This window comes from Pieris rapae, chromosome 3 (genome assembly GCF_905147795.1).
Source record: "Pieris rapae chromosome 3, ilPieRapa1.1, whole genome shotgun sequence".
Lineage (NCBI taxonomy): Eukaryota > Metazoa > Arthropoda > Insecta > Lepidoptera > Pieridae > Pieris > Pieris rapae.
In genome coordinates this window covers 4,574,975-4,602,757 of record NC_059511.1, presented here as the reverse complement: position 1 = coordinate 4,602,757, position 27,783 = coordinate 4,574,975, and the positions used below count along the sequence as shown (strand labels likewise).

General features: G+C 33.0%; 1 protein-coding gene across 1 annotated transcript; it reads left to right on the top strand.

Moving 5' to 3' along the window:
• The first annotated feature begins 1,454 nt into the window (after positions 1 to 1,454).
• LOC110997061 (fatty acid synthase) lies at positions 1,455 to 26,030 on the top strand. Its single transcript, XM_022265025.2, has 41 exons — positions 1,455 to 1,511; positions 5,510 to 5,662; positions 5,765 to 5,957; positions 6,545 to 6,665; positions 7,047 to 7,250; positions 7,452 to 7,568; positions 8,029 to 8,192; positions 8,267 to 8,409; positions 9,063 to 9,266; positions 9,787 to 9,976; positions 10,312 to 10,471; positions 11,348 to 11,517; positions 11,715 to 11,866; positions 12,016 to 12,199; positions 12,483 to 12,631; positions 13,098 to 13,279; positions 13,637 to 13,756; positions 13,928 to 14,037; positions 14,237 to 14,427; positions 15,024 to 15,193; positions 15,329 to 15,592; positions 15,769 to 15,889; positions 16,094 to 16,384; positions 16,456 to 16,899; positions 17,076 to 17,246; positions 17,482 to 17,612; positions 17,953 to 18,103; positions 18,307 to 18,478; positions 19,316 to 19,428; positions 19,592 to 19,753; positions 20,937 to 21,065; positions 21,347 to 21,426; positions 21,929 to 22,084; positions 22,331 to 22,582; positions 22,875 to 23,028; positions 23,123 to 23,327; positions 23,548 to 23,698; positions 23,832 to 24,003; positions 24,427 to 24,603; positions 24,947 to 25,049; positions 25,211 to 26,030. Exons 2-41 carry the CDS (start codon positions 5,510 to 5,512, stop codon positions 25,789 to 25,791), a joined length of 7,257 nt encoding a protein of 2,418 aa, XP_022120717.2. The 5' UTR covers positions 1,455 to 1,511; the 3' UTR covers positions 25,792 to 26,030.
• Positions 26,031 to 27,783: the final 1,753 nt, after the last annotated feature.

The following is a 27,783-nucleotide window of genomic DNA, read 5'->3' as shown; positions in this document are numbered from 1 at the left end:
AGAAAAGGTATAAGAGTTAAAAAAATATATATAAAATACATATTATTTTTCTTATAAATCTTGTTTATACATAGTTTCATTTTCATTAATATTTTAATATTATTGAAGAAAATGTAAAAAAAAAATTGTTTCTAATTGGATTGAATCCAATCGTGCTTTGCTTTTACCTTTCGTTTTTTCATTGAAAGGTAAAAGTAACTACTCTATCTAACTATTGCATAAAAATTTTCAGTTTACCTGCAACATTGAACACCTGTAGAGCACGTGTATATACGTCAATGTTACAGTTCCTCATCCATCATTGGCTGTTAGTTGAGATAGGTTTTATATATCGTCACATATTTTGCAGCAAGCTATAAAAAAACCAGTTGTGCTAGATTTAACTATCACCCTTATGATGTAATTTTAATTTCTTCGCACTAACAAACCAACTTAAACTAAAAACACCTATATTTATGAAACTATTTTATTATAAAGGTTATACAAATAAGATGTATATAAATTTAAACATTGACTCAAGAGGTAATATATGAGTGTACATTGTACAGCTTATAATATATGAAGTAATATTCCGTAGATTATAGAAATAGCGCGCCTCCTAGCAATAAATAGAAAACGAAACTCTTTGCTAATTTATACTTCCAGGAATTGACCTGATAACCTGTTTCGTAATGTATATTATAACAGTTTTACTTACAGCTGTAACATTATTGTTATTTTTTCAATTCGTAAATTCTATTCAAAATGCGTCATAACAGGATCGTGTCGACGATTTTAATTCAAATATTTGAAGTAATGGATAATATATATAAAATGGCGCATGCTTCTATACATACTGTTTTAATTTTCATACAAAAAATTAGTGCAACTATTGTATAACGTTAATTCGATCGAACCTAAATATGTATTCTCATGTTTGGTTTATTTTTCATTAATTCATTAAGTATTATTTTAACTAAATATTATTCTAACTAAAGTTTGTCCAACATTTGAGTACTGTCTTCTTTTGTGCACTACTGTTAGCAAGACTGGGCTTGACTCTGTAGCAGTAAAAAGCACAGACAACATACCAGCTGTCAATCGTCATATAAAAAATGTAATCTGGGCTCGATAATGCTACTATTGATACTAAGAAAGACATTTTTTTGAATGAATAATTGATGTTTAATTTTTGACATTATCAAATTCAAATTCAAAATTATAACAAGACGAATAGGTACATATTCGTTTATGTAAACATATATAAACATATACATATAAGTTTTTCAACGTCACCTGTAACTTACTGCCTAAATTATATATAAAGCAGAATGCATTTTCAAAACGTATAAAAAAATCAATTCAATTGCACATATATTAATATATAGCTAAGTAATTTTAAGATCTATTAATGTCAGAACATCCTGTATGTACATTTTTAACTTTTATAAACAACAATCGATATTGACCTGTGCCCAGAAATAAAGTGGTGTCCGGCCGATAATCACATTCCTCATAACTGAAAAATTAAGGTAATTTTATTCGATTTTTATTTAAAGGTGGAGTGGTGTGTGCTTGAGATTTAAGTGTTTGAAAATTCGCGCGACGTAAACGTAAATACATACTGCATTAAGGTAAATTATATAAAGTGCTCTTAAAACATGTAAATTACAAAAACATATTATGTCATAATTAATAATATGTCAATATTTGCCATGGATGCGGTGCGGTGCATACGTACATAATTATGTTTCTAATATTATCTAGCAATAATATTAGAAATGTATTTGTGCAGCTTCAGTTGACATACTATTAATTAAGAGATTAACTTGTTTTTTTTATAAACTATAATATTAAAATTTTTAATTGAATATAAACTTAAATTTTAAATAATTTTTCACAAAACAAATACAAAAATCTGACGCAATCAGGTAAGCCCTATGAGAAATCGGTTCTATGGCTCATTTTAATATCGATATTCAGTGCATCTGCCGTGATTTTTTTCGTGAATAAAGCAGTTAACACTGCCTTGGAGTGTCGCCAATTCGTTGTAGAGGTTTCATAGATTTATTGCACTTTCAAAAGTATCCCTAGTTTTTGTTGGGGCTACTGTGTTTTGTTAAAACTTTATTAATTTCAATACTTAATTGATGGAATGTTGGAAAACTATTATACCAAATAAAAATTGACGAATTGATTTTAATTTTGCATTGAAATATTTCTTTAATTTGTTGTTGATTGAATGATGATCATGATGTTGCTTATCCCATAAATTAAAATAAATAACAACAAGAGCTAAAAACAAATAATAAATTAAATAACAGAAAGTTGAACGATTTTGATTGGTAGTAATAAATGTATATGGTCGTATGTAAGTAAAAATATGTATTATAGCAAAGAGTATTTAAAAAAGATTTATATTAAGGTCTTATTTAACTAATATGCCTAGAATAATCCGTCACCATAATATATTCTAAACATTATGAATATGTAGTGAATACATTATAAATCAATTAATATGCACATGTAAATTTCATGAAAAATATTCATAATTTTTAAAATCATTTAATTTCAATCTTTCAATTCAAATTATTTAATTTGTAAACCAAATCGAAGTTAAAGTTCGTTTAAGTTGAAGCATTATCGACTGTGCAGACTGCAATGAGAAAAATTGCGGGTTTACGCAAAACTAGTTTTTCAACAATTAAGACCTTAAAAGTCCTGGCTACGAAATATCTGAGTGTGGACGGGAGTCACGCCTGTGAAATTATATAGATAATAATTTATGAATTCAAGTAATAGAAACAGCATACTGTTGTTTATAACTAACAATATTTTAATAAATCGTATATACCTCCAACTGAGGATCATATTGATCTATTGACCGGTAGAATTAGAAAATTGATTTATATATTCAAAATTTTGAGGCACATTGCTAATCACACATTAATAAAAACCGTCTACTTATCACTATGTCAATCCATTCTGGGCTATTGTATATCTTCATGAGGTGGCTCCGCAAAAACACAACTTCTGAAGGTAGAAAGAGCTCAAAGAGCTATTCTCAAGGTAAGCGCTTTCCTTCCGTTCATGTATCCCACGGCAGAGACTTACAAACATTGGAAGGTTCTCACTGTTCGTCAAATCTTCATTCTTGCCACAATACTACGCAAACACTCACTTCTCAAATATAACCCACCCACACCTCAATGATAATAAGCGTAGAAAAAATGCACTGTGCCATACAAAACCCTTTCGCACAAGCTTTGCTCAAAAATTCTTCTGTTTTTTGGGTGATTACTTATATAACAAGGTAAACACTTCTCTCTCCATATATCCCCTAACAAAAAATGAGTGCAAGAAGACGGTTACACTGTGGCTATTAGACTTAAACTATGAGGTTACCGAGAAAATGCTTATCATAACTAAATAGTTGAGCATAAAGTTTGACACAAATTTTATGTAAATTTTAGTTAATTTGGAGTATAATTGTGCAATATTTTTACGTCAATTATTCAGAACACACACATACACAGACACACATACACAAACACACACATACACAAACACACACATACACAAACACACACGCATACACCATGTGGTTTCCTTATAATTAATATAATTGTCTATTCTTTACATATAATCATTTTGTCGATTCGAAGAAGTGGAGGCCTGATGACCTGTAACTCAGGTGCACAACCTTTAGCAGGCATCAGTCTCACTTAAGCAATAGCAGTGATCCAAATAAGAATGACAATTATTGTATATTATGTTTTTATATGTTTTTGTTTTTGTGAGAAAATAAATAAATATATTATTATATTATTATTATTATATTGACACTAACTATACTTTAAGTGTATTTAGAGAAAGATAGAAGAAATTGATGACTTTATGCAGGTCAAAGAGTTTTAACAATAATGAAAAAACAAATCTTCATAATGGTACTCGAAGGGCACGCACAATACGTGGGTAACACTGAAAATGTTTAAAACTGGCCTGTTAGAAACAATGCTTATGAAAACTTTTTTGAATTTAAATTTTAGAACTCTTTGGTAACATATTGTAGTATATAGCATTCATTTGTAATTTTTATTGTTTTTGTGAATTGGCGGCAAATCTAAAACTCTCGTTACACGTGAAAATGAATCTAACAACTAGCGAGAACATTTTCGGTAAGTAATTTATTATGACTTCCGTTCTCAGTGGTTCCATCGAATGCGACGATTAGTAGAGAGGAACGGAGATTACTTCGAAAAACAATAAAAGTATTGGCAACTTTCTATATTAAACCATTTTCATTTTCTAAACATATTCAGTGTTAACAATGTATTAGTATAAAATAAATGATTACTCTATAACGAACCTGATGTTTGTATAGAATTATGATTATTTAAAACACACGCCGCGTAGGAATTGTTTGTGAAATCACCTGAAGGGTAATTCCGAACTGATACAACTCAAATAAAGAGTGATAGAGTCGAGAATGCTGTTGAATTTTGACTTAACGTTCACAATCGTCTCCTCTTAGATTTGTCCCCGTCAATATTAATTATTATAGGTAACCGTTGTGTTTGTAGGCGGAGACTGGCAAGATACTCTTCGCCATTCATTTGCATCTCCAACTATTTCGTTTCACAAGATGGAAGAAGCTGTGACCGTTACACTTGGTTCCACTTGACGTGAAACTAAATTTAATAATAACATATATATATAACTAGCTGACCCGGCAAACATTGTTTTGCCATGATTTTGTGCCAAAAAATTAAAGATTATAATTAACACAACGAAAAATTTTGTCTAAAAAGTAAATAAAAAAACTTAGGGGTGGACCACCCTTAACATTTAGGGGGATGAAAAATAGATGTTGTTCGATTCTCAGACCTACCCAATACGCACACAAAATTTCATGAGAATCGGTCGAGCCGTTTCGGAGGAGTTCGGTTACTAACCCAGTGACACAAGAATTTTATATATAAGACTAGCGGATCCGACAGACATTGTCCTGTCTATACGTCTTTAATTTGAAAATTTCAAACTTTTTTTAATAAGCTAAAACGTTCTGGACCATTTTGATGAAAATTATTATTCAAATGTTATGACAATATCTAACGATCCAGCACATGGTCTACAATAACACAATGATAACAAAACTTTTTTTTAATTTGATCGCAGCGCTAACTGTCGGGACAGACTAAAATTAAAATTCGAATATTATTTAAAATTTGACAGTGCGATGGTAGCGCCGTCTGTCGGATCCAATGTAAAACATTCCAAAATCAACAACTACTAATTAATAAAAAAAAACATTGTCCAGCGGACAAAATTGTGAATCTAAACCATTCTCGAATCTCCACGAACACACACAAAAAATTTCATCAAAATTGGTCCAGTCGTTTAGGAGGAGTTCAGTCACATACACACGCACACAAGAAATATATATATTAAGATAATACTAATTTATTTTAAATTTAGAATAAAAACGATAATTCGTATAAAAATAACATTATTATATACTGGTATCTAGATGGCGTCAATTCCACCAACGGAAGACCGTTTGACGTCAGGACATCGGCTGTCTCACCCGCCACCTGGAGATGAGGTTTTGATCTCCGGTATTTCTGGTTATTTCCCCGACTCTGACTCTGTTATGCACCTGCAGGAGAACCTATTCAACAAGGTACATAGACGCCAAATCTAACATTTAAATTTGAAATACAAGTATTCTTTATTTATTGTTTAATAACACTATTTAAATGTTATATTGATTTTTATTTCCAAGATTGACTTGATCTCCAATGACGCCCGTCGGTGGAAACTCAGGCACCCCGAAATCCCGCAGCGGACAGGAAAAATCAACAATCTGAATAAATTTGACGCATCTTTCTTTGGCGTTCACTTTAAACAGGCCCACACCATGGATCCTATGTGCAGAATACTTCTAGAAAAGGCATACGAAGCTATTATTGACGCTGGTGAGCTAAATTTTTGTCGTAATTTGTAATTTAAAACAAAATAACGTAATGAAAATTGGAATATTGCTACATACAAATCGATAATTTATATCTTGAGAAAAAAATCAATACTATCAATATAATATGAGGTTAAGAGATCGAAAACACATTACACAATCTAAGCCGTATAATATGTTCCTCCAAAACAAAAAAAATCGGCGATTAATACTTTACTAGAATTCTGTCCTTCTCGCTCGCTCGCTGTTTCTCGCTCACCACACCTGCTAAAAATACATTTTAAACACATTGCCGTTTTATACCTAATTTGTTTACTACATCTGTTGTATAAAACCGCCAATAATTTAAATAATAAAAACCTTCTAATAACATTTGAAAAGCGATGCCGTCCCTACTCTAAAGACACGACCGGCGCAGTCAAATAGATAGAAAAACAGTTTTAATACAAACAATAATAAAATGAAACTATAAAACACAAACCATGTTATATATGAAACAAAAATCACATTTTTTTGTTAATTAAAATGTGCATGTTTTTTATGTGTAACCAAAGGAAAATAAATATGCAAAGCTTATTTATACCGTTTTAGGCGTTAACCCAAATGAACTGCGTAATACAAGAACTGGAGTGTTCGTTGGAGCTTGTTTCTCTGAATCGGAGAAAACATGGTTTTACGATAAAATGCAAGTCAATGGATTCGGTGTAACTGGGTATGTAATTGGATTGGTTTAGCACTTTATTTTGTGGATTACATATTAGTTCCGCCCAAGTATATTATAATTAGTACGATATAGTTTATTTAAATATTATATACATATTTTATATATTGTATATTAAATACATATTTTTTATGTTAAAATTGTTATGCTATTTCCAAACTCAAAATATTAGTATAACTATATATATAGTAACAAAAAGTACATTACAGCTTAGAATACAGTTACTTTATAAATTTCGCAGTAATCTCGTCCTTAAATAACAAACAGAGTATAAAAAACAAAGATTTAGGGATCTGTATTCCTTTCTCGGCCTTCCAATTCAATGACAATACTAATTAATGCGAAATCAAACAAAATTACCGTTTTCATCAGATGTTCCCGTGCAATGTTAGCCAACCGTATCTCCTACTGGTTGGGCGTGACGGGTCCTTCTTACACTGTAGACTCGGCCTGTTCAAGTTCACTTTACGCAATGGAGCACGCGTTCAGAGCCATTCGGGACGGACACTGTGATGCTGCTATCGTCGGAGGATCCAATCTTTGTCTCCATCCCTATGTGTCCCTCCAATTCTCTAGGTGAGATTTCAAAAGACTTAAAAATTCTCTTTCGTCAGTTTGGGTATATTCGGTTATCTAAAAGTTTAATAAATAAATGTAATTTATAAATTTATTTAACTCCTTCTTATATATATGAAAGTAACTAAACTTTATTAATATTTTTTCTCCTGTAGAAATATTATGTAAAATTAATAATATAGTACACGTTACACTTTATAGATTGGGAGTGTTATCGGCTGATGGAAGTTGTAAGACTTTTGACGAAAGAGCTAATGGTTACGCACGGTCTGAAGCCATTGTTGTTTGCTTGCTGCAGAAGGCGAAGGACTCCAGAAGGTAAGGCCATTCCATTAATCAATTCTTTGCTTAGAGACTTTCTCCTTTTTTCAATGTTTGGGACTTCATTATAAAATTTTCATGCTTTAACATTTAATGATTTTTCATTTCAATTTTCATGATTTTTAATATCGTGTGCCAGTATCATTTAGGAAGATAAATAGTATTTCCTCTGCGATATCATGTAGATTCTAATTTTATGAAATTTATGAACATTAAAATCGATACCTAGGTAATACTGAAAAAAAAAGAAAAGAGACACAATCACGGAAAAAATATATGTTGTACTTGACAAAGCCCTACTTACTCATTAAAATTATATTGAAAAAAAGTTGGTAGTAAGCGTTCACCGCGTCGATTAACATTGATTTCGGGTGAACTCTGTGAACACTCATCTCACGTGTTCCTTACCTATGTAGGTATTGGGTAACTGGATTTTATGAATATATTTTCTTTTAAGAGTATATGCCCAAGTGCTTCACGCAAAGACAAACTGTGACGGCTACAAAGAGCAGGGTATTACATACCCAGCCGGTAATATTCAGAAACAGCTCTTCTACGAGTTTTACGAAGAATGTTCTATCATACCAAGTACCTTGGAGTACGTCGAGGCTCACGGCACTGGTCAGTAATTTTCTAAAAAATTTTGTTCGATAACGATTTTGTAATATTTGTTAGCATTATAATTTATTTCACAGGCACAAAAGTAGGAGACCCAGAAGAGTTGCTTGCCATCGATGAAGTGTTTTGTACGGGCAGATCAGAACCACTCAAAATTGGTTCCATCAAATCAAACTTAGGACACAGTGAACCCGCCTCCGGTCTCTGCTCTGTGGCTAAGGTATAGTTATCAAACCTAATCAAATTTAATCAATATAATTCATTCATATAGATAACTTAAATACCCTTTATGAAGGTCAGTCAAATAAATTAAAGATTCCACTAAGTCTGAGGTAGCTGTCAGCTCTTCAGTCTCCTGTGATGTCAACTAACCTTTTTGCTTTTTCCTTAAAAAGCCTTTTAGAGCTAGGACCAATAACCAAGGGTCTCGACACCGAATGGGACAAAATTATATTCGGAGCCTAGACCCCTGTATTTGCATGAGATGTAACTGATACCGTCGGTCTCTTGCCATCGACTCCTGCAATTCCAGTAGGCCCGAGTAGAATTGGCACGTTGTCGGCCGGTGTTGCGATTCAGTGTCAGGCTCAAGAAATGTATTTGTGTCTATGTATTTGACGAAGGATAAGCATGAAGACAGTAGCCGGCCTGATGCGTACCCACGGCTAAAAGTGTAGCACGCGCCGAATCTGTACTACAGCTCAAAAGATTATCTTAAGTCAATTACTGCATTAATCTAGAAATTACGTAAATATAACCGACCTACAAATTCATAAGTAAATCTGACTAAAGCTAAAGTTTCTCGTAACTAAGTAAATAAATAAAGCACCTTACTCTAGAATATTGTTTTATTAAAACAAAAATTATTTCCAGCTATGCATCGCATATACCACTGGTTACATTCCACCAAACTTGCACTTTAAAACTAGTCGTAAGGGCGTCAAAGCTCTGGAGGAAGGTCGGCTTCAAGTTATTACGGAAAAGACTCCATGGAACAAAGGAATGGCTGGAATTAACTCATTCGGTTTCGGAGGAGCTAATGCCCATATATTGTTGAAAAACGTTGCCCCTACTAAGGTATGTAAAAACTTTAAAATTATAGGTCTGGTTGTGTAACTCTTATTAATAAAAAATCTATGAAAAGTGTTCTATAATGCCATTCCTTTCATAAGATGGTTTCTAAAAAATAACGCAATAACCCTGGACTAAAAACTCCAATAAGTTAGTTGGGTCTTTATATGCTATGGAATATTTATATATGTTATTTATTTTACATTTATCAACCAGTGCAGTACAGTAAATATAATTCGTCTCTCCGGTTTTAAAGATAATTATAATTGACATTAGTTCAATATATGATTTAAATTATTCATCTTTGTCAGAGTTGCTGGGGTTCAGTTGAAATAAAATGCTATATGCAGTTCAACGTAAATTTTAGCTGCATTGGCTCATACTCGTGAAAAAGGAACGAATATTATGTTGTTTTATTAAAAGAACGGTACAAAAGAACCAGTCATCAAAATCAGCAATCAGCGAAACACATTACTTGTCACAACCATATTTTTATTTATTATTTAATGATTATATATCTTTTTAGGTCAATAATGGAATACCATCGGATGACCTGCCTCGTCTGGTTTGCATATCTGGACGTACGGAAGCAGCAGTGGCCAGAATCTTTGACGACCTAGAGTCTAGAACGTTAGATGCCGAATTAGTGAGACTCTATCACTCCATTCACGAAGAAGAAATTAAAGGCCATATTGTCAGAGGATATTCATTGTTAGGTAAGTAAACCGAGGCATTATTATTTTTATTGGTTGAATTTAGAGGTATGTTTTTAAAGAGACTAAAATTAAATAGGGTAATTTAATAACATAATGTTAGTTACAAGGATAATTAAAAAAAAAATCAATAATTAGTAATAACAATACTATATTTTAAATGATATCAGTATATAGCCCGAAAACTATTGAATCATCGCTATTCATAAAACGTTGTTGATCTACAATATTTTATTTATCAAAAGTATATATAAAATTCTTCCTCAAAAACCCCCTCAAGTATTTTATTCAATGGGATATACGTTTATGTTCTGAATGCTAACAAATTTATGTCTTAGGCTCAACACCAACTAAAGCAGTATCTCTTGCCCGCAACATCCAATACTTCCCGGGCGTTCGTCGTCCTGTTTGGTTCGTGTACGGTGGTATGGGCTCACAATGGGCTGGTATGGCTACAGAGCTAATGAGAATACCGGTCTTTGCCGCTGCTATTCAGAAGTAAGTCCTAAGTAGCCTATACTGATTATAACTGTGCCCTTACTATGTTATTTCTTATAGCAATACTGACAAAGATCTCAATAATGAGTTTTGTAGCACCTGATCACACGGTTGCGCCATCGTTGGATATTGAGAGAACTAAATCGAACTTTATTCATACTTCATTCACACATTCACATCGAATTGGAGGAGGCCTTTGCCGACTGGCCACAGAGCAAAAAACCAGCAAGATACAAATATTAGAATAGTTTTTTTCTTAACCGTCTTATACTTAGTTTAATGTTTAGATGTGTACCTAATCGAACTTGGATGTATCGTATGTTACAGAGTAGTCACAGGAATTAAGAGTGGGTCAGACTTTTTTACTAAATGGATAGAGTATGAAACGATTATATTGTATCGTTGGTATTTATTTTGCTGAAGTGTAATAAAAAAAATAGTTATGAATATTATGTATACATACATTACTAAATTTATAAATCTAGAATTAGTTTTAAGAAGCTTCGTTACATTATTCCGTAGGAAAATTGTACATCATATTTATTTCGAAATTTAAAGATCGGGCAAACATTGAATCAAATTGAATGATAATTATGTAACTAAACATAAAATGTAGTATACAGTATTTACAACTTTCTTAACCGGCATAGTAATTATAAAAATATTTCAAAATTTATAACAACAAAATTAAAACAAATTTTAAATGTTTTAGTGGCAGTGTAGCTTAAACGCTGGCAGCATTACCTCGCAGTATTCGCCAAATTACTCTTTCATTAGTGCCTGTGCACTTGAACCATGGCCCAAGAGTACAAAATCGAAGTTGAAGGACTCTTATATTCGAGCCGTTTATTATAAATATTATATTATTCACTTCAGGTGTCATAAAGCCTTGGAACCTAAAGGCATTAACCTAGCAAAGATCATCACGGAATCTAACCCCAAGATTTACGACAACATCCTAAACTCTTTCATCGGGATTGCCGCCATACAAATTGGTCTTACCGACGTCCTGAAGGCTGTTGGCATTGAACCAGACTACATTATTGGTAAATGTTCTGCTATTTTGTTCGATTCTCACAAATAAATATAGTTCAATAAAATTGATTTCTGTGTGATTTTTAACACTTGTGATCAAGATTTAAGATCTGATAACTAGATCTTAAATATTAATAACTACTCTGCTTATTATTATTTCAGTTGTCTTTGAAGATTAAAATAGATTAATAAAACCGATTCTTTGTAGGTCACAGTGTAGGAGAATTAGGTTGCGCATACGCAGACGGCTGTCTCACAGCGGAACAGATGATTTTATCAGCATACAGCCGTGGTCTTGCATTAATTGAAACTTCCACCATTAAGGGCGCGATGGCTATTGTTGGATTAGGATATAACCAGGTAAAATTAATATTATTTGTTTTGTATCTTGTTTTTGTATTCTGTATTATTGAACGCCTTTATAGCTAACCAGGTACAATGTCCTACAGAAGTAGTGTTGCAGTAAAAGGAGATTTATTTAGAGTTTCACTTTTCTAAATCTTCCACAGATCAAATCCCTTTGCCCGCCTGAAATTGAAGTGGCCTGCCACAACAGCCCAGACTTCTCTACCATCTCAGGTCCTGCTGAGATCATTAAGACCGTCATCACAAAGTTGGCGCAAAAGGGAGTCTTTGTTAAAGAAGTACCTTGCTCTAACATTGCTTACCACTCGAAATGCGTCGCTGACGCTGGTAAGTTTAAAGTTACCAGGAAATTAGTAAATATATATTCGTGATATAAAAATACAATGGCGCTATAAGCTTTTTATGTCTGTCTATTTATCTTGGCGGGTAGGTGATCAGCTTTTTTGCCTGTCGCACGCTTTTGACTTTTTTCGGTCTAAGGCAAGCCGGTCCTCACTATGTTTTGTTTCACCGTTCGAGCGAACGTTAAATGAAAGTCCATTGGTGCAGCCGGGATCGAACCTACGACCTAGAGACACGAAATAGCGGCTTTAAAATTTTAACTTTTTAGGTGCAAAGATTCTGAAGTACCTGGAAGAAGTGATTCCGAACCCGAAACCTCGCTCAGAGAAGTGGGTTTCAACATCTGTTCCACAGTCGTCATGGAAGGACGCCAAGTCTCTACTATCCTCTGCCGAATACCATACCAACAACCTAATTGTGAGTGATTTTTAACGAACATCCAATTAACACCATGTTAGCGCGCATTAATAAATCCATAGACACATCATGTTCTTTTGCCATAACAACTGTGTAATTAATAATCTTGTTATATTTACATTTCATAAAAAAATCAATTTAAAAACGGAGAAAACCCTGTTTGCGTACAGTAACTACCACCTAACATAGTTTAAAAACTTTAACAAGAAAAAATAATAAACTTTCAATTTAACCTCGTCAAAAATTAATTATGTCCAAATAAAAGAGCAATTATAATTTTATAGATCGTCGTTGTTACGTTTATAACAACAACAACGAGAAGCAAAAGCACGACTTACTTTATGTTGACTACATGGAGTAAGCTCGAGACTACATCTGTCTTAAATCTCATAAATACTTAAAACTCCGTAGATATTTAATTTTCTTAAGAGGTGTTATTTAAAGTATTATTTAAACTTTTTTGTAGAGCCCAGTTCTCTTCGAAGAGGCATCTCGCCTCATCCAACAAAATGCTGTAATAATAGAAATAGCGCCCCATGGCATAGTCCAGACCATATTGCAGCGATCATTACCAAAGGATGTCATCGATGTATCACTAGCACAGGAGAACGAGGACAATATCACTGTTATATTCAATTCTTTAGGCCAGTTAGTATCTGAATTCTGCATTAGTACATTATATGAAGTTCTCCAAAGGGGACAGTCCATCGAAAAGAATATACAAGCCATACACATTTCTAAGTCTCTTATATACCAACTGCATAAAGTAGAGTACATATACTAAATTTGTGAGTCTTTGTGAAATTACGTATATGAGAGAAAAATTAAGACAGTGTTTATAAAAACTACAATATATGTACAATTATTTACTGAAAAATATAAATCATTTGTAATTTTTAAATAACTTAGATACTTATAATAGTTGTTTATAATAGTTATAGTTATAATAATTGTTACATCCACATTGTCTAGGTATTTTTTTAAAATATATAAATTCCTTTTCAGACTTTTCCAAGCAGGCTTAAATCCAAAACTGGCAAATATCTACCCACACATACCATTCCCAGTATCACTTGGTACACCGATGATCTCACATCTCATCGAATGGGAACACAGTGAAGATTGGTGAGTTTTTGCACTACCTACACACATTTAGACGTACATAACAATATCTGTAATGTCTTACGCACCTGTTACATTTTTATGAGATAATTTATAAGTAAATTTGGCAACATTAAAATTTACTAGGAGTAAGAACAATTTGTTGTGTTGTACTGTAATAAAATGTATGTAAAGGTTTGCAACTTCATTCCGGACCAAAGAGAAAACGAAGTGTGGAGAACGAGTAGTCAATATCTCATTAGAAAATGAAGATACTGAATACATGAGTGGGCACGTTGTTGATGGTAAGAATAATTTTATATATGGTGTTTCTAAATTAGTGAAGGTTGAATTTAAATTCATTTGCAAATGTTTTGATGTTTTTACCACAATTTTTCTGATGACGTAGTCTGTGTTTTCTTTAACGTACCTACGGTGATATAAGGCGAAATTATGTGTATGTGTTTAAAAAAACATATTTGATATTATGTTCTTCTTCTGTAGGTCGTAACCTATTTCCCGCGACTGGTTACCTGGTTCTGGTATGGGAGACGCTTGGTATGATGATGGGTGAGCTGAACACGGAAATATCTGTGGTCTTTGAAGATGTGCGATTCCAACGCGCTACGCCTATACCTAAAGACGGCAATCTGGAGTTCATTGTTATGATTCAAGAGGGCAGTGGTAACTTTGAAGTAAGTAAACAATAGAAATATGTATAGGTGTACTACGCATTTGCTTGTTGTCGATTCTCTTTGCAATACCAAAATCGTATGGTCCATCACTCGGTACAATGCTAATTATAAATTAGCATACATAAAGACAAATATTATATATAAACGTAAAAAAAAGAAATATACATTAAATGCTTCTAATTCCAAATTTACGGTCAGTTCTCAAATCAAGGGCGTAGAACGGAAGAAAAGAATTGGCAATAAACTCTCTTCTTTGCAGTCACCACGTTTCACATGACATCTTAAGTAATTAAAATTAAAAACAAAGATTTGTCTGAGATTGTTAAAAATCCTCTATCAGCAGGAGGCATAGTGAAATAGGAGCACACACTTACATTCTCGTGCAAACAAGCAAATACCTAGTCGAAATAACTAACTAACAATTTATACGATATCCAAATTAGCTTAAACCAAGAATCCAGAAAGCCATGTCCTCTTGAAAGGCCGATAATTTTATCCGAAAGCTCGGTAATTTTCAGTTCAACATCGCTAAACACAGTTCATGTTTCGGAAACCTGTAACCGTTTCTTTACATTTCAATGCAAAGCGTTTTGTAGATTGTGGAGAGCGGCGCGTCCATTGTATCCGGTCGTATTTACTCCAAAAAGAACGTAGCCCAGGATTACGTTGTACTTAAACCTGCACCCGAAACTACTGGACCCAATGTTAAACACTTGCTTACGAAGGACTTCTACAAGGAATTAAGACTGAGAGGTTACCAATACAGGTAACACACTAACTTTAACTGAAAAAAAAACTGTTTTTAATAAAGTAAAAATAACAAAAAATACCAAAATTTATAAATTGTATCTAGTGGATTAATATTGTAAATTATATTTATTAATCAGTTTTAACTTTACAGCGGCTTATTCCGTGGCGTCATTGGTTGTAACAATGAAGGTACTCGTGGCCGTGTGGCTTGGGTCAATAATTGGGTCACCTTCATGGACTGCATGTTGCAGCTGAAGATCGTAGGCAACGACACCCGTGGTCTTTTTGTACCTACAAGAATTGAGAAAATCAGTATAGACACCACTCAGCATTACGAAGCGGTCGCCAAAATGAATCAAATATCAGATCGCCAATCGTTTGAAATACGAGTGTACCCAGATGTGGATGTTGTTAGGTAATAAAACACACAACTTTCTTTAAACAAAATCATCACTTTTGTGTCCAAGAAACCGCTATGTTCATAATAAGTGGCAAAGCAATATTGGATTTTGCACTTCACTCTATTAAATAAAACTAAAAACTCTACTACCTAGTATTGATAATTCATAATAAATTATCAACCATATTCAGGGGCGGTGGTGTTGAAGTACGTGGCCTCCACGCTTCTCCTATCTCTAAGAAAAACCCTCTTGGTGTACCAGTTTTGGAGAAGAACGAATTTGTGCCCAACTGTGCGAAAACTAAGATGACGGTAAGTACTTGATTTAACAAATTAAACACAAAATTGTATTTACAATGTAATAATGTAGCTTCGTAATAATTAATATAATATAAATTTAATAGTATTAACTTTTATTTTATTAAGACACATAAAAAATACATTATGTAATGTAAATAAATAATGTAATAAATCTTACATGTAAAACCTTTTTAATTTATATTTTTGAATTCACAGGTTGAAGATATTCTTAGAGCCGACATACAACTAATTTTAGAAAACATCCAAACTTATAAAATTAAAAGTATTGAATTGGTCGATGAGGAATACAAAATAAATAGCTACGAACCTATCCTGGAAAAAGTCAGCATAATCCTAGAAGATTTGCCTCTTGTACAACCAGAATTATTAATTATATCTGAAGAAACTATTGAAATGCCATCACACATAACCGTTGAAAACAAAAAGCTTTCAGCAGAAAGTAACACTATTTTATTCATTGGTGCTAATCTCCTGAACAGGCCGGAGGTAAGTCATTGAAGTCTCTGAGTTATCTTTTTTTCAGATCAAATAATTCAATATATTATTTATGCGTCTAGATTCTACAACAAGCCGTATCTACACTTCGAGACAAATGTTTCATATTGAGTCGTGAAAAGGAACGTCCAAACCCTAAAGACCACGCCGACAAATACGATATTGTTACTATTCAAGATACTGGCGCTGAATACTTGGTTCTATTTAGAAAACGTGTTGGTGCCAAACCAACTAAATTTATTCATGTTAAAACAGCCGATCAATCATACGCGTGGATTGAACAAGTTAAAGAGGAATTGAAGACGGGCCAGAAAATTGTTATTTATAACCAAAATGAGCCAGTCAATGGACTTTTGGGTCTTGTGAATTGTTTAAGAAGGGAACCGGGTGGTGAGGTTGTATATGGTCTGCTAATTGCTGATCCTTCTGCACCAGCGTTTAATCCTGATTTGGACTTCTATGAAGAGCAATTAGATAAAGACTTGGCTCTGAACGTTTATCAAGATGTAAGTCTTTACGCTTTAATTAAAATTTGGGAAGGTAATTCATATGTATATAAGATATAATATTTGTAATATTGCCCTTATTATATGGTTAATGTAACATTGCCCCAATTATATGTAATTTGTAAATAGTACGTAATTTTGGTTGATTAAATTATTGAACTTTTTTTATGTTTTAGGGACATTGGGGCACCTACCGTCATTTATTACTTGGAGATCTCGAAACCATTCGTGCAAACCACGGCTGCGTCAACACAGTTACAATTGGTGATCTGTCTTCTTTAAAATGGCTCGAAGGACCAATAAGAGAAAACCAAATGTTTAAGAACCCAGACAGCGTTCTTATTCACGTACGTATTACCTCTCTGTCTTGCTTTTCTATTGCATATTGTTATTAAATTAATGGTATCTATTCTTAAATTAAATACAATCTATCTAGTAACAACAGATCATTTGCATCTTCAAAAAATAAAACTTATAATGTTATGAATCAAATTGCACTTAAATTTTTTTACGTATTTACATTAAAGACCTATTTTAATAACGAGATAAGTTCATGTATATCTAAGTATCATGTTTTCACAGGTTTATACCTCAGCACTTAATTTCCGTGACGTTATGACGGCTTTAGGTCGAGTCACAGTAGATGCCGTGGCCCAGGGACGTCTTGCACAGGAGTGCGTGCAAGGTTTCGAAGTTGTGGGCAGATTAACTAAGTCAGTTAATTTATTTGTTGTACCAGTATCATTTTGTGTTTATTTATTTAATTATAAGTAATCTAAGCTTACTTAATACATATTATTATACAAAATACTAATACAAAGCAGAAAGCCAAAACAGATTACATAGATTAACAAATTATGTATAAAAAACAGAAAACAAGCAAGACAAAAATACATTAAAAAAAAACAAAAGAATAAAATTAAAAAATTGAAATTTGACATTTACAAAACATTTTGAGGGCACCTGCAACCTCTATTACCCATATTTAGTTATTGCATTGAAAAATAAATTAATATGAAAACTAAATAATAACCTTACCAATTTTCTTAACAGTGGATCCCGTGTCATGGCCATGGTCCGTAACAGTGGTATGGCGAATATGGTGGAAGGAAACAAAAGTCTCACATGGACGATCCCAGACGAGTGGACATTCGAGGAAGCTTGTACCGTTCCTGTTGCCTACGGCACCGTTTATTATTCCATGGTAAATATTTAATTAATTTTCTTTTTAAACTTTCTATTAACAAATTTGGTTCTTGATGTCTAAGTTTGCAGTTAATCTTAGAAAACATTCAACATTTTAGCGTAGAGATGAATACAAATTATGGAATAATTTTGTACGGTTTTTATAGATAATAATTTTAATAGAAACCAAAAAAATATTCGACTAAAAACTGTGTCCTGTAGGTAATGGTTGGTCAATTAAAACCCGGAGAGAAAGTTCTGATTCACGCGGGTTCTGGAGGCGTGGGTCAAGCAGCAATCAACGTGGCATTGCACTATGGCTGTGAGGTGTTCACTACTGTCGGCACGCCTGAAAAGAGAGAATTCATTAAGAAACTCTTCCCACAAATAAAAGGTATCGTGTTTCATACAAAATAATAAAAAGCCTTTTATTTCAGATACTTGGTATGTTTATAGTTATGTGTACCATCATCCATATCAGTGTGCCCTGTTTTAACAAATCCCGCCATTTCTGTCTGAACTATGCCACTCTCTGCTTTATTAAAATAAGTTCTAATTTTTATACTAAATAGATCTCTTTAAACGAAATAAAGGTCATAATTAATTACAATCCGCGAAAATGGAGGACACCGTGAGCAATTCTGCAAAAACCCTACATCTTTTAGTCGATACCAACTCCGGGGAAATAAATACAGATAACACAACATTTTCTGCAGCTGTAATACTTTTTGACATTTAACACCTTTGTCTTCAGTCACCGTGACCACGCACGCTGTAAAGCACGCGAAACGTCGGTTTAAATTTAAAATAATGTCCAAATAATTATAAGTTTAAATACAATAATACATAACTATAATCCGTAAAAAAGTGTTTTATTAAAGGTCATAATTGTATACAAACAACATATTATATTCATAGCAGTTTTAAGAGGTTATTGATTCGAACCCGTGAATCAATTACTTTCCTACTATATTCGAATAACACATGCTGATATGGTGAAGCACATCTTGCGGGAGATTTTAAATTAAAACAATCTTAATAACCTTAATACATTGGAATATTATATACATAAGGAATTGTCAATTACACAAACCAGGAAACTGAAAAAGGACCCATCTGGGTTGTTATAATCCGGCGGTAACACTGGATTTTGACGAGAACAAAATAATATCGTTTATAGGTCTTCAGTTATTTAACTTCTAATTTCAGTATAAATATCTTAATTTTACAGACAGCCATATCGGGAACTCACGTGACAGCTCATTTGAAGACATGGTTCAACTCCAGACCAAAGGCACGGGAGTTGACATGGTTCTCAACTCATTGTCTGATGACAAACTTCAGGTATTTCCTAACTACAACAACAACTACATAACTATTGTTGTAACAGTTTTTCAGATATAACTGTCATTAATGATAACGATGATACTCTTATGAATTTATTCGCTTCCATTGCGAGATTTTTTTCATATTGCACTTTTTGTTATTTTTTTTTCAATTATGTCAGGCATCAATCCGTTGTCTTGGCTTCCGCGGTCGCTTCATAGAGATTGGCGTTTACGACATCAGTAACAACACCCCCATCGGTATGGACTTCTTCCAAAAAGAGACTTCCTTCCACGGCATCATGTTGAACTACATCTTCGACCAGAGCAAGGAGTTTATAAAGGTTTGGAATTATTTAATTGCCAGTTACAAACATGTAAATCTTATCTTATATATTTAAACGAGCAATTCTTGTATATATATAAATAATTGGAATCTCGGAATCGGCTCCAACGATTTTCATGAAATTTAGTATACGGGGTTTTCGCGGGCGATATATCTACCTTGCTAGGAATCATTTCTAGAAAATGTTATTTTATTCGTGTTTTATCAACTTAAACATAAACTTCCTTTTTTTGTAAGATCGAAAAATATTATTCATATTTCATCATTTTATTAGTATGTAATTCGTACTTTAATATAATTTCCAAAACACACAATTTATAAAAAAATACCAAGCAAGGCTCAGTCATCCAGGTACTATATATATATTATATAAATATATAGAACGAAATTAATTACTTCAAGCATTTTACAGCAGTGTTGACCTAGTAGCTTCAACGTGCGACTCTCATACCTGAGGTCGTAGGTTCAATGCCCGGCTGTGCACCAATGGAATTTGTTTCTAAGTGTGCATTTAACATTCGTTCGAACGGTGAAGGAAAACATCGTCTGGACAGACCGTTGACTTTTTGGGTCAAAAGTGGCATACTTTTGGTGTGCGTCAGGCACAGGAGGCTTACTTGCCTATTAGATAACAATAATCATGTACAAATACAGAAATCTGAGGCCAAGACCTAAAAAGGTTGTAGAGTCACAGAAGTTAAGTTATACTGGAGTGATTTTTAACACGAAGCTCAATTGCATAGCTTGCTTCATTCGTTATCCCGGAAAAATAAAATATTTTGTACAAACTGGGTTATGTAATCAAATATCAATTATTCATTTAGGTAACATAATGTACACTTATGAACGTCAAAAAAACAAAAGAAATATATATTAAATGATTCTAATTTTACATTTACTGCCAGTTCTCAAATCAAGGGCGTAGAACGGTAAAGAAGAACTGGCAATAAACTCTCTGACACTCTTTTTAATCGCCAAGTTTTTTTTACACAATGTTTGTAAGGACCTGCAACCATTACACCATATTCCATATGACATCTTGAGTAATACAGAATAGTAAAATAAATTAAAAACAAAGATTTGTCCTCGCTTTAGTTCGCATATTCAACGTAAGCTGGCAGTAGTAACATTGAATAATTATGTAATGATACTTATTATTAATAAAAATGTTCTCTATTTAGACGTTACAAGATCTCCTGATAACTGGAATTGAAAGTGGTGCTGTCCGTCCCCTTACGTACTGTTCGTTCCAGAAGAACGAAGTGGAAACCGCCTTTAGGTACATGGCGGCCGGAAAGCACATCGGAAAGGTAAAAAATCATTTTCTATAACAACTATTCCAAGAATTACAATTATTTACAATATTACTTATCACGTTTGTACACGAACTGAAGCCAGTAACTGAATCGATTTAATTAATAGGTATCGCATAAAGCTTCACTATATTTAGATTCGTGTAAGTTTATGGCTCAAAGGATATTATCTATTTAATAAGGGTAGCTTCCCGCTTTGGTATAATAAAAAAAAAATGTTGTGTTTAACCGTCTGTCCAGAATTTGAAAAACGCTTACCTTTGTCGTATATTTTGCAGATTGTAGTTAAGATTCGGGAGGACGAACGCACAAGCAGCCCAGTAAAGCCCAAAATCATGCCCCTAGATGTATTGCCAAGGTACAGTGCGGTGATAATACGTTAACGCCCAAACCCAATAACCTATCCCATTCCATTTTTTACTATCTCAGATAGACATCTTAATATCCAAATATTGATAAAAGTGTGCCAATAACCAATCGATAGATAGTAATAGCCAGCTGTAATACATGTTAAATGATAGGTCGGATCGGTGTATGTGGATAGACCTTTGTATGAAAATGACAGTTCAACTGAGCTAATATCCAAACTTAAAATTTTAACATACACCACTTTTTAAAATAATAAAAAAGCTATTTGATATGTTTTAAACATAGACATGTATATGGCTTTATTTACTTTATTAGGTGTATATCAGTGTAAAGAGAGAAGAGATTGCATTCTATTGCGCCAAATGGATTGTCTTCGTATGGTTTGGTTATTGATATGCAGATAGGAGATTGTCATGGTCTGATCTCAGATTGTGTTCAATATATACTAATACTAAAATTTGTAACATCTCCATGTATTTTTTTTTCAATAGATACATGTGTCAGGACGACATGTGTTACGTTGTGGTTGGAGGTCTGGGCGGTTTCGGTCTGGAGTTAGCAGATTGGCTTATCCTTAGAGGAGCGAGAAAAGTACTTCTGACATCTAGAAGGGGTATCTCTAATGGATACCAGTCATCCAGAATGAGGTAAAGTAAATTGTCTTTTATAATACTAGCGAAGATGTGTGTCTATAACAGACGTAGCTATGCAAAAATGCTTCCGTTGATTGTTAGGAAACAGTCTGTGCATATCACTGCAATATATCATTGACCTCAAATTATGGATTGCACGACTAGGCGATAAAATAAAATGACATCAATGAATCAATCGCAACGCATAGTATTTCGTACCAAAAACTATTTACATAAATTTTGTTAATTCGTATTTTTCAGAACATGGGCTAGTTATGGAGCTGATGTTCAAATTTCAACGGATGACATTACAACGGAAGAGGGTTGCGAGAATATGCTTAAAATGGCGGTAAAAATGGGCCCTGTAGAAGCAATATTTAATTTAGCTGTAATTCTAAAAGATTCTATATTCCAAAATCAAACCCCTGAGACTTTTAAGACCTCTTACGGACCCAAAGCTCAAGCAACAATCTACTTGGATAAATACTCAAGAACTCTATGCCCGAAATTAAAGTAAGTTTGCCTTAAGCTTCTTTGGACTCAATTTTTTGTTACAAAAAATATTGTAGACTTTTCTACTAAAATGTTCTTGGACTATAACAAGGTCTAGAATCATCATTTAGATTTTTTGAGGAAAAGAAGGTTATTCTGACAAAAACAGAGACACAAGTGCATTTTCATTTATTATTGCAGATTCTGTCTATAAATCTTTCTTTACAATTATTAGTATTTTCAAAAAAAAACTGTATCAAGGACTTAAATTAACTATACTACAGTCTCATCACTTACGTAAACTTTGTAACAGGGATTTCGTGATTTTCTCATCGGTGTCCTGCGGCCGTGGTAATGCTGGTCAAACTAACTATGGATTCTCTAATTCGGTAATGGAGAGGATCTGTGAACTAAGGAAGAAAGAAGGCCTTCCGGCGCTAGCCGTACAATGGGGAGCTGTCGGAGACGTTAGTTTAAAAAATAATTCATTAACACTAAATAATTCATACTACAGTGTTTGAAGTAAGATTAAAATTCACATATTTTATTATCAATCCTCAGGTGGGTTTAGTAGCAGATATGCAAGACAAGGACATTCAATTGGAGATCGGCGGAACTCTCCAGCAAAGGATCTCTTCTTGTCTCCTCGCTTTAGACAAGTTCTTGAAACAGGACGCTGCAATCGTATCATCTATTGTAGTTGCTGAAAAGAGGTCTGGAGGATCGGGATGTGGAAATATTGTTGACGCTGTCGCTCAAATTATGGGTAAACGTTTGACTCAAACTGATTGATTATTTTTAATTGTTATTGTTATTAATTCGATATTTTGATATTAAAATGTTATATAGGCACGTTTCTCTGAGCTGTGAATACCTAAAAACTTAGGCTTTCTATCTAACTTCTGGTAGATATTTGGCTTATTCTTAGTCCTAAGTAGTTACTTGGCTCAATCCTTTCTTTTGTTTGTTTTTTTATATCCTAATAGGTATTAAGAATCTTAAGATGGTCTCCCAACAAGTATCTCTCGCCGAGCTTGGTATGGACAGTATGATGGCTGTGGAAATCAAACAGACACTAGAAAGAGAATTCGAGGTCTTCTTGACAGCTCAAGACATTAGAACTTTAACATTTGCCAGGTAAGTCTTACCAACATGTTTACTATTCCAAAAAAATATTATTCTCAATTTCTACTAAATCATTGTTTTGTTCAGAAAAAAATTATCGCGTTTAGACCCGAATTTGACTTTATATTCCTTTAAATTCTTACAGATTAGTAGAGTTAACAGCACAAAGAGAAGCAGCTACGACAATTCAGACGGTTGCTGCTCAACCAGCTATATCCGATGCTGCAGTTGGTATGAGAATTCTGATGAGGAACTTTGGTGATGAAAAGGAGATTTCAGAGCCCTTCATGTTCATGCCGACATTAGTTAGCACTGAGGTAATAAATACTTGAATAATATTATATGTATCCAAAAGACGCAAACTCAATTCTTAATTTGAACTTTAACCATTTATCCCTCCTTTTCGTAAAACGCGTTTTGGTGTTAGCTCACCGATATCCAGATTCTGATAAAGGATCAAAATCGATAAAATCGTTTTTTAATAAGTGTTTGAAATAGTATTTTTCTGTTCTTGTTACATCAATTATGTTTAATATTTCTATGATCTCTTCGTGTACGTCATAAATGCCTGTAAGTGTCTGTCACATTTGAAATTGTATTTTGTGGTTCTTTTACTAATGTAACAGTGTGTGTTGGCACGCTTTTATCAATAAAATTGATCAGACTTATCTCAAAGTGAATAGTGAGATAACATAATCTATATGTTCCGTTTCATTAATATTATTTATTCTCTACAACAGACGGATGTTATCATTAACAAGGACGAAAAAGTTTTGTTCCTGTTACCGGGTCTTGAAGGAACGGCCTCCACAATGAAACCACTTTGTAAGAGGCTTAAAGTTAAGTGTTGCGTTCTACAATACGGAACGAAGAATAAAAACGATGACATCGATATTATAGTCGACAGACTTTACGAGGTATGTTGAATATATAATTACAATCATATCACACCAATTTGATTGGTCATTTATATATTTGCATGCGTATTTTGTATACAAAAAAATAATTTTATTTTAATAAGAACTTAAATGTCTTCAAACACACTACTTAATTTTGTATTAACAGAATTAAGTCTTAATGTTAACCAATCCCAATTCGTCATATTTATGTGATATAGGCACAGATAATTATAACAAAAGCATTGTAACTATTTATGTATTGAAAATGTTGCAGTGATATGTTTTTATTAAAAATATATCCTTGTATATCTACCTAATCTTTACCTTTTTAATTGTCAATATCGTTTTTTCGTTTATGCAGACGATGAAACTTCGACTTAACCAAGGAGCGGAGTACACACTTCTTGGATACAGTTTTGGTTCGGCGCTTGCCTTGAAGCTCGCGGCTAGACTCGAAAACAATGGTACTGCTTTAGAATTTTTCATTATCTTTAGGAACGACTGGTCAGATGCAATATGACCCAAAACATTGCACATTTGCGTCAATACTAGATATTCTTGGTTTAGATTAAAGAACATCGACGTTTTGTGTGATAGTATTACAAATATGTACTTTTTTTTTCAGGTTATCAAGGCTCGTTATTCATTATCGACGGTTCGCCCGATTTCTTATACATGTTACTCACTATGTTAATGGACATTCAGAATGATACTCAGCTTCAGAACAGTCTCATTTGCCACGTCATTGACTTGATAGCCCCCAACAACAACATCCCAGATCTCATGGAACGACTAAATGAAATCACGAGTTATGACGACAGAATCCAGTACGCCATAAAAGTATGCCCTGCCCAACACAATTACACCAATGACTTCATCGCCGAAATCTCAGTTGCCTGCTTTAATAGACTGAAAATAATTAGTAACTTAAAAAATCAAAGTTTCAAGAAACTTAAAACACCTATCACACTTCTTCGTCCTAAAAAGAACCCACCGTTGCTAGCGATTGAAGAAAACTATGGTTTAGACAAATTTACGGATGGTAGCGTCACCGTACACTTATTGGAAGGCAATCATCATACTATACTGGAAAACAAAGACTGTGCCGCCATTATTAATGGAGAGTTAACGAACGACTCAAGCGCAAAGGCAGAAAGCAATGTTGTGACAAATATGATAGAAAAAGAACGCTCTCTTCAAGTTTAATTTAAGTACACTGTTTATTATAAGAGCGGTATATAAGTGAAAAGTTAAAGTAAGTTTAGATTTGACAGTGTTTATCTGTAAATTTTAATCTCTTTTAAAAGAGGACCTGCAGTACCTACCAAATCATCATTAAATAGTATATAGTTAACCAAGTTGTAAAGTTTAAATTTTATTTATTTCTTAGGATTATCTTGGGTATAATTTGGGGGCTAAGTGAATAAACTATTTTGTTACAGAAAGTGTTTTATTTAATTGATTTGCCACAAGCTTTTGACCATGAATTGTATATATATATTTTTTTAACTAACAAATTGTTATTTCAACAACTTTTTTTTATTATATAATATATTTAATTTATTTTATCAGAAAAATAAATTAAATACATAGCTACTGCCTTATTACAAAGTAATGGGACATACAAAACTATATTGGTTTAATATAAGTACATAATTTCTGTATTGTCCTAGACAACTACTCTACTTACATAAGAAAATAAAGCATTTATTGGCAATTTTTAAATTTAGTATTATATTTTTATTAACTGCCTTATAGTGTGGATGGACAACTAATGAGGATGTTTATTGTTACGTGTATCAATCGTGTTTTCTTGGTCTGAAACATGCGTTTTAAGGCTTTGCTTAGGATTGAGTCACTTACGCATGCGCACACAAATTCGAGATTTTTCCTAAGGTCAGCTATATGCGCTCGCCGGTAACCATTTCCGATAATTAATTTATATTACTCCCAGCCGGAAGTACCATTACGTATAAAAATATATTATATTGCATATCTATTTTTGTACTAAATAAGTTTTAACAGTTATGATGAATACACATTATACTTGCTAAATTGTTAAATTTGTTTCACGAGGTTTCGAATATCAAGCAAACACCAGTGTTGTAATACTAAATATAAAAAATACTTGTTTTATCACACCACGAGATCTGTCAAAATGACATTATTCCTGTTAATAAATTCAAGCAAGGTGAAAATTTAAATATACTAAGAGCGGCCGTACATGGACAGCAGGCGGTTTTATTATTATTATTATTTTTTAGTTTTATATATATTATATTATTTAATTTGACTGATAGTTTTTGATACACAGAATATGCCTAGATAAGTTAGTAGATCGATGGAGTCACCTATTTTGACTTACCTGTTTACACCTGTTTGCCGGGTAGTTATACACTGAAATGAGTAGGCAAGCATACCTAGGCATATTCTGTGTATCAAAAACTATCAGTCGAATAAATTTCATTTGATTATCAAAAGGATGAAGGTGATGAAAAAAATCGATAAACGTTAATTTAATTAAAAATAGCCAGTACCACTTTTCGATAGGCAAGCAATTATAGGCATATTTGTTATAAACAATATAAAAAATATTTAATAAAAAATACGTCTCATCTGGTTATCAGATCGGTGAAGGACGACCTCCCTCGGGCTCTTAGACCATTAGTACATTATTTTGATAAAACTCGTAGGGTTCAGCCTGCGTTTGCAATGTAAGCGGAAAAAATGTAATTATTATTTACGACATCACATTAGAAACCTCAAAAATAACAGTACTTTTCCACTATTTAATGGATGTTATTATACATATAAACCTTCCCCTTGAACTTCACTCTATCTATTAAAAAAAACCGCATCAAAATCCGTTGCGTAGTTTCAAAGATTTAAGCATACAAAGGGACATAAGGACAGAGAAAGCGACTTTGTTTTATACTATGTAGTGATTAGTGAAACCTATTGTGGATACATCTAATGTCTTTATTTTATAGTTTATTTTTATTGAATAAATAAATAATTAGATAAATAGATCAATATAGTCAATTAGATAATAAGATAAATAGTTAATTAGATAAATAGTTAATTAGATAAATAGACAATTAGATAAATAGACAATCAGATAAATAGTCAATTAGTTAATTAGACAATTAGTTAGTTTAATAATTAGTTAAGTAGACAATTAGTTAGTTAGACAATTAG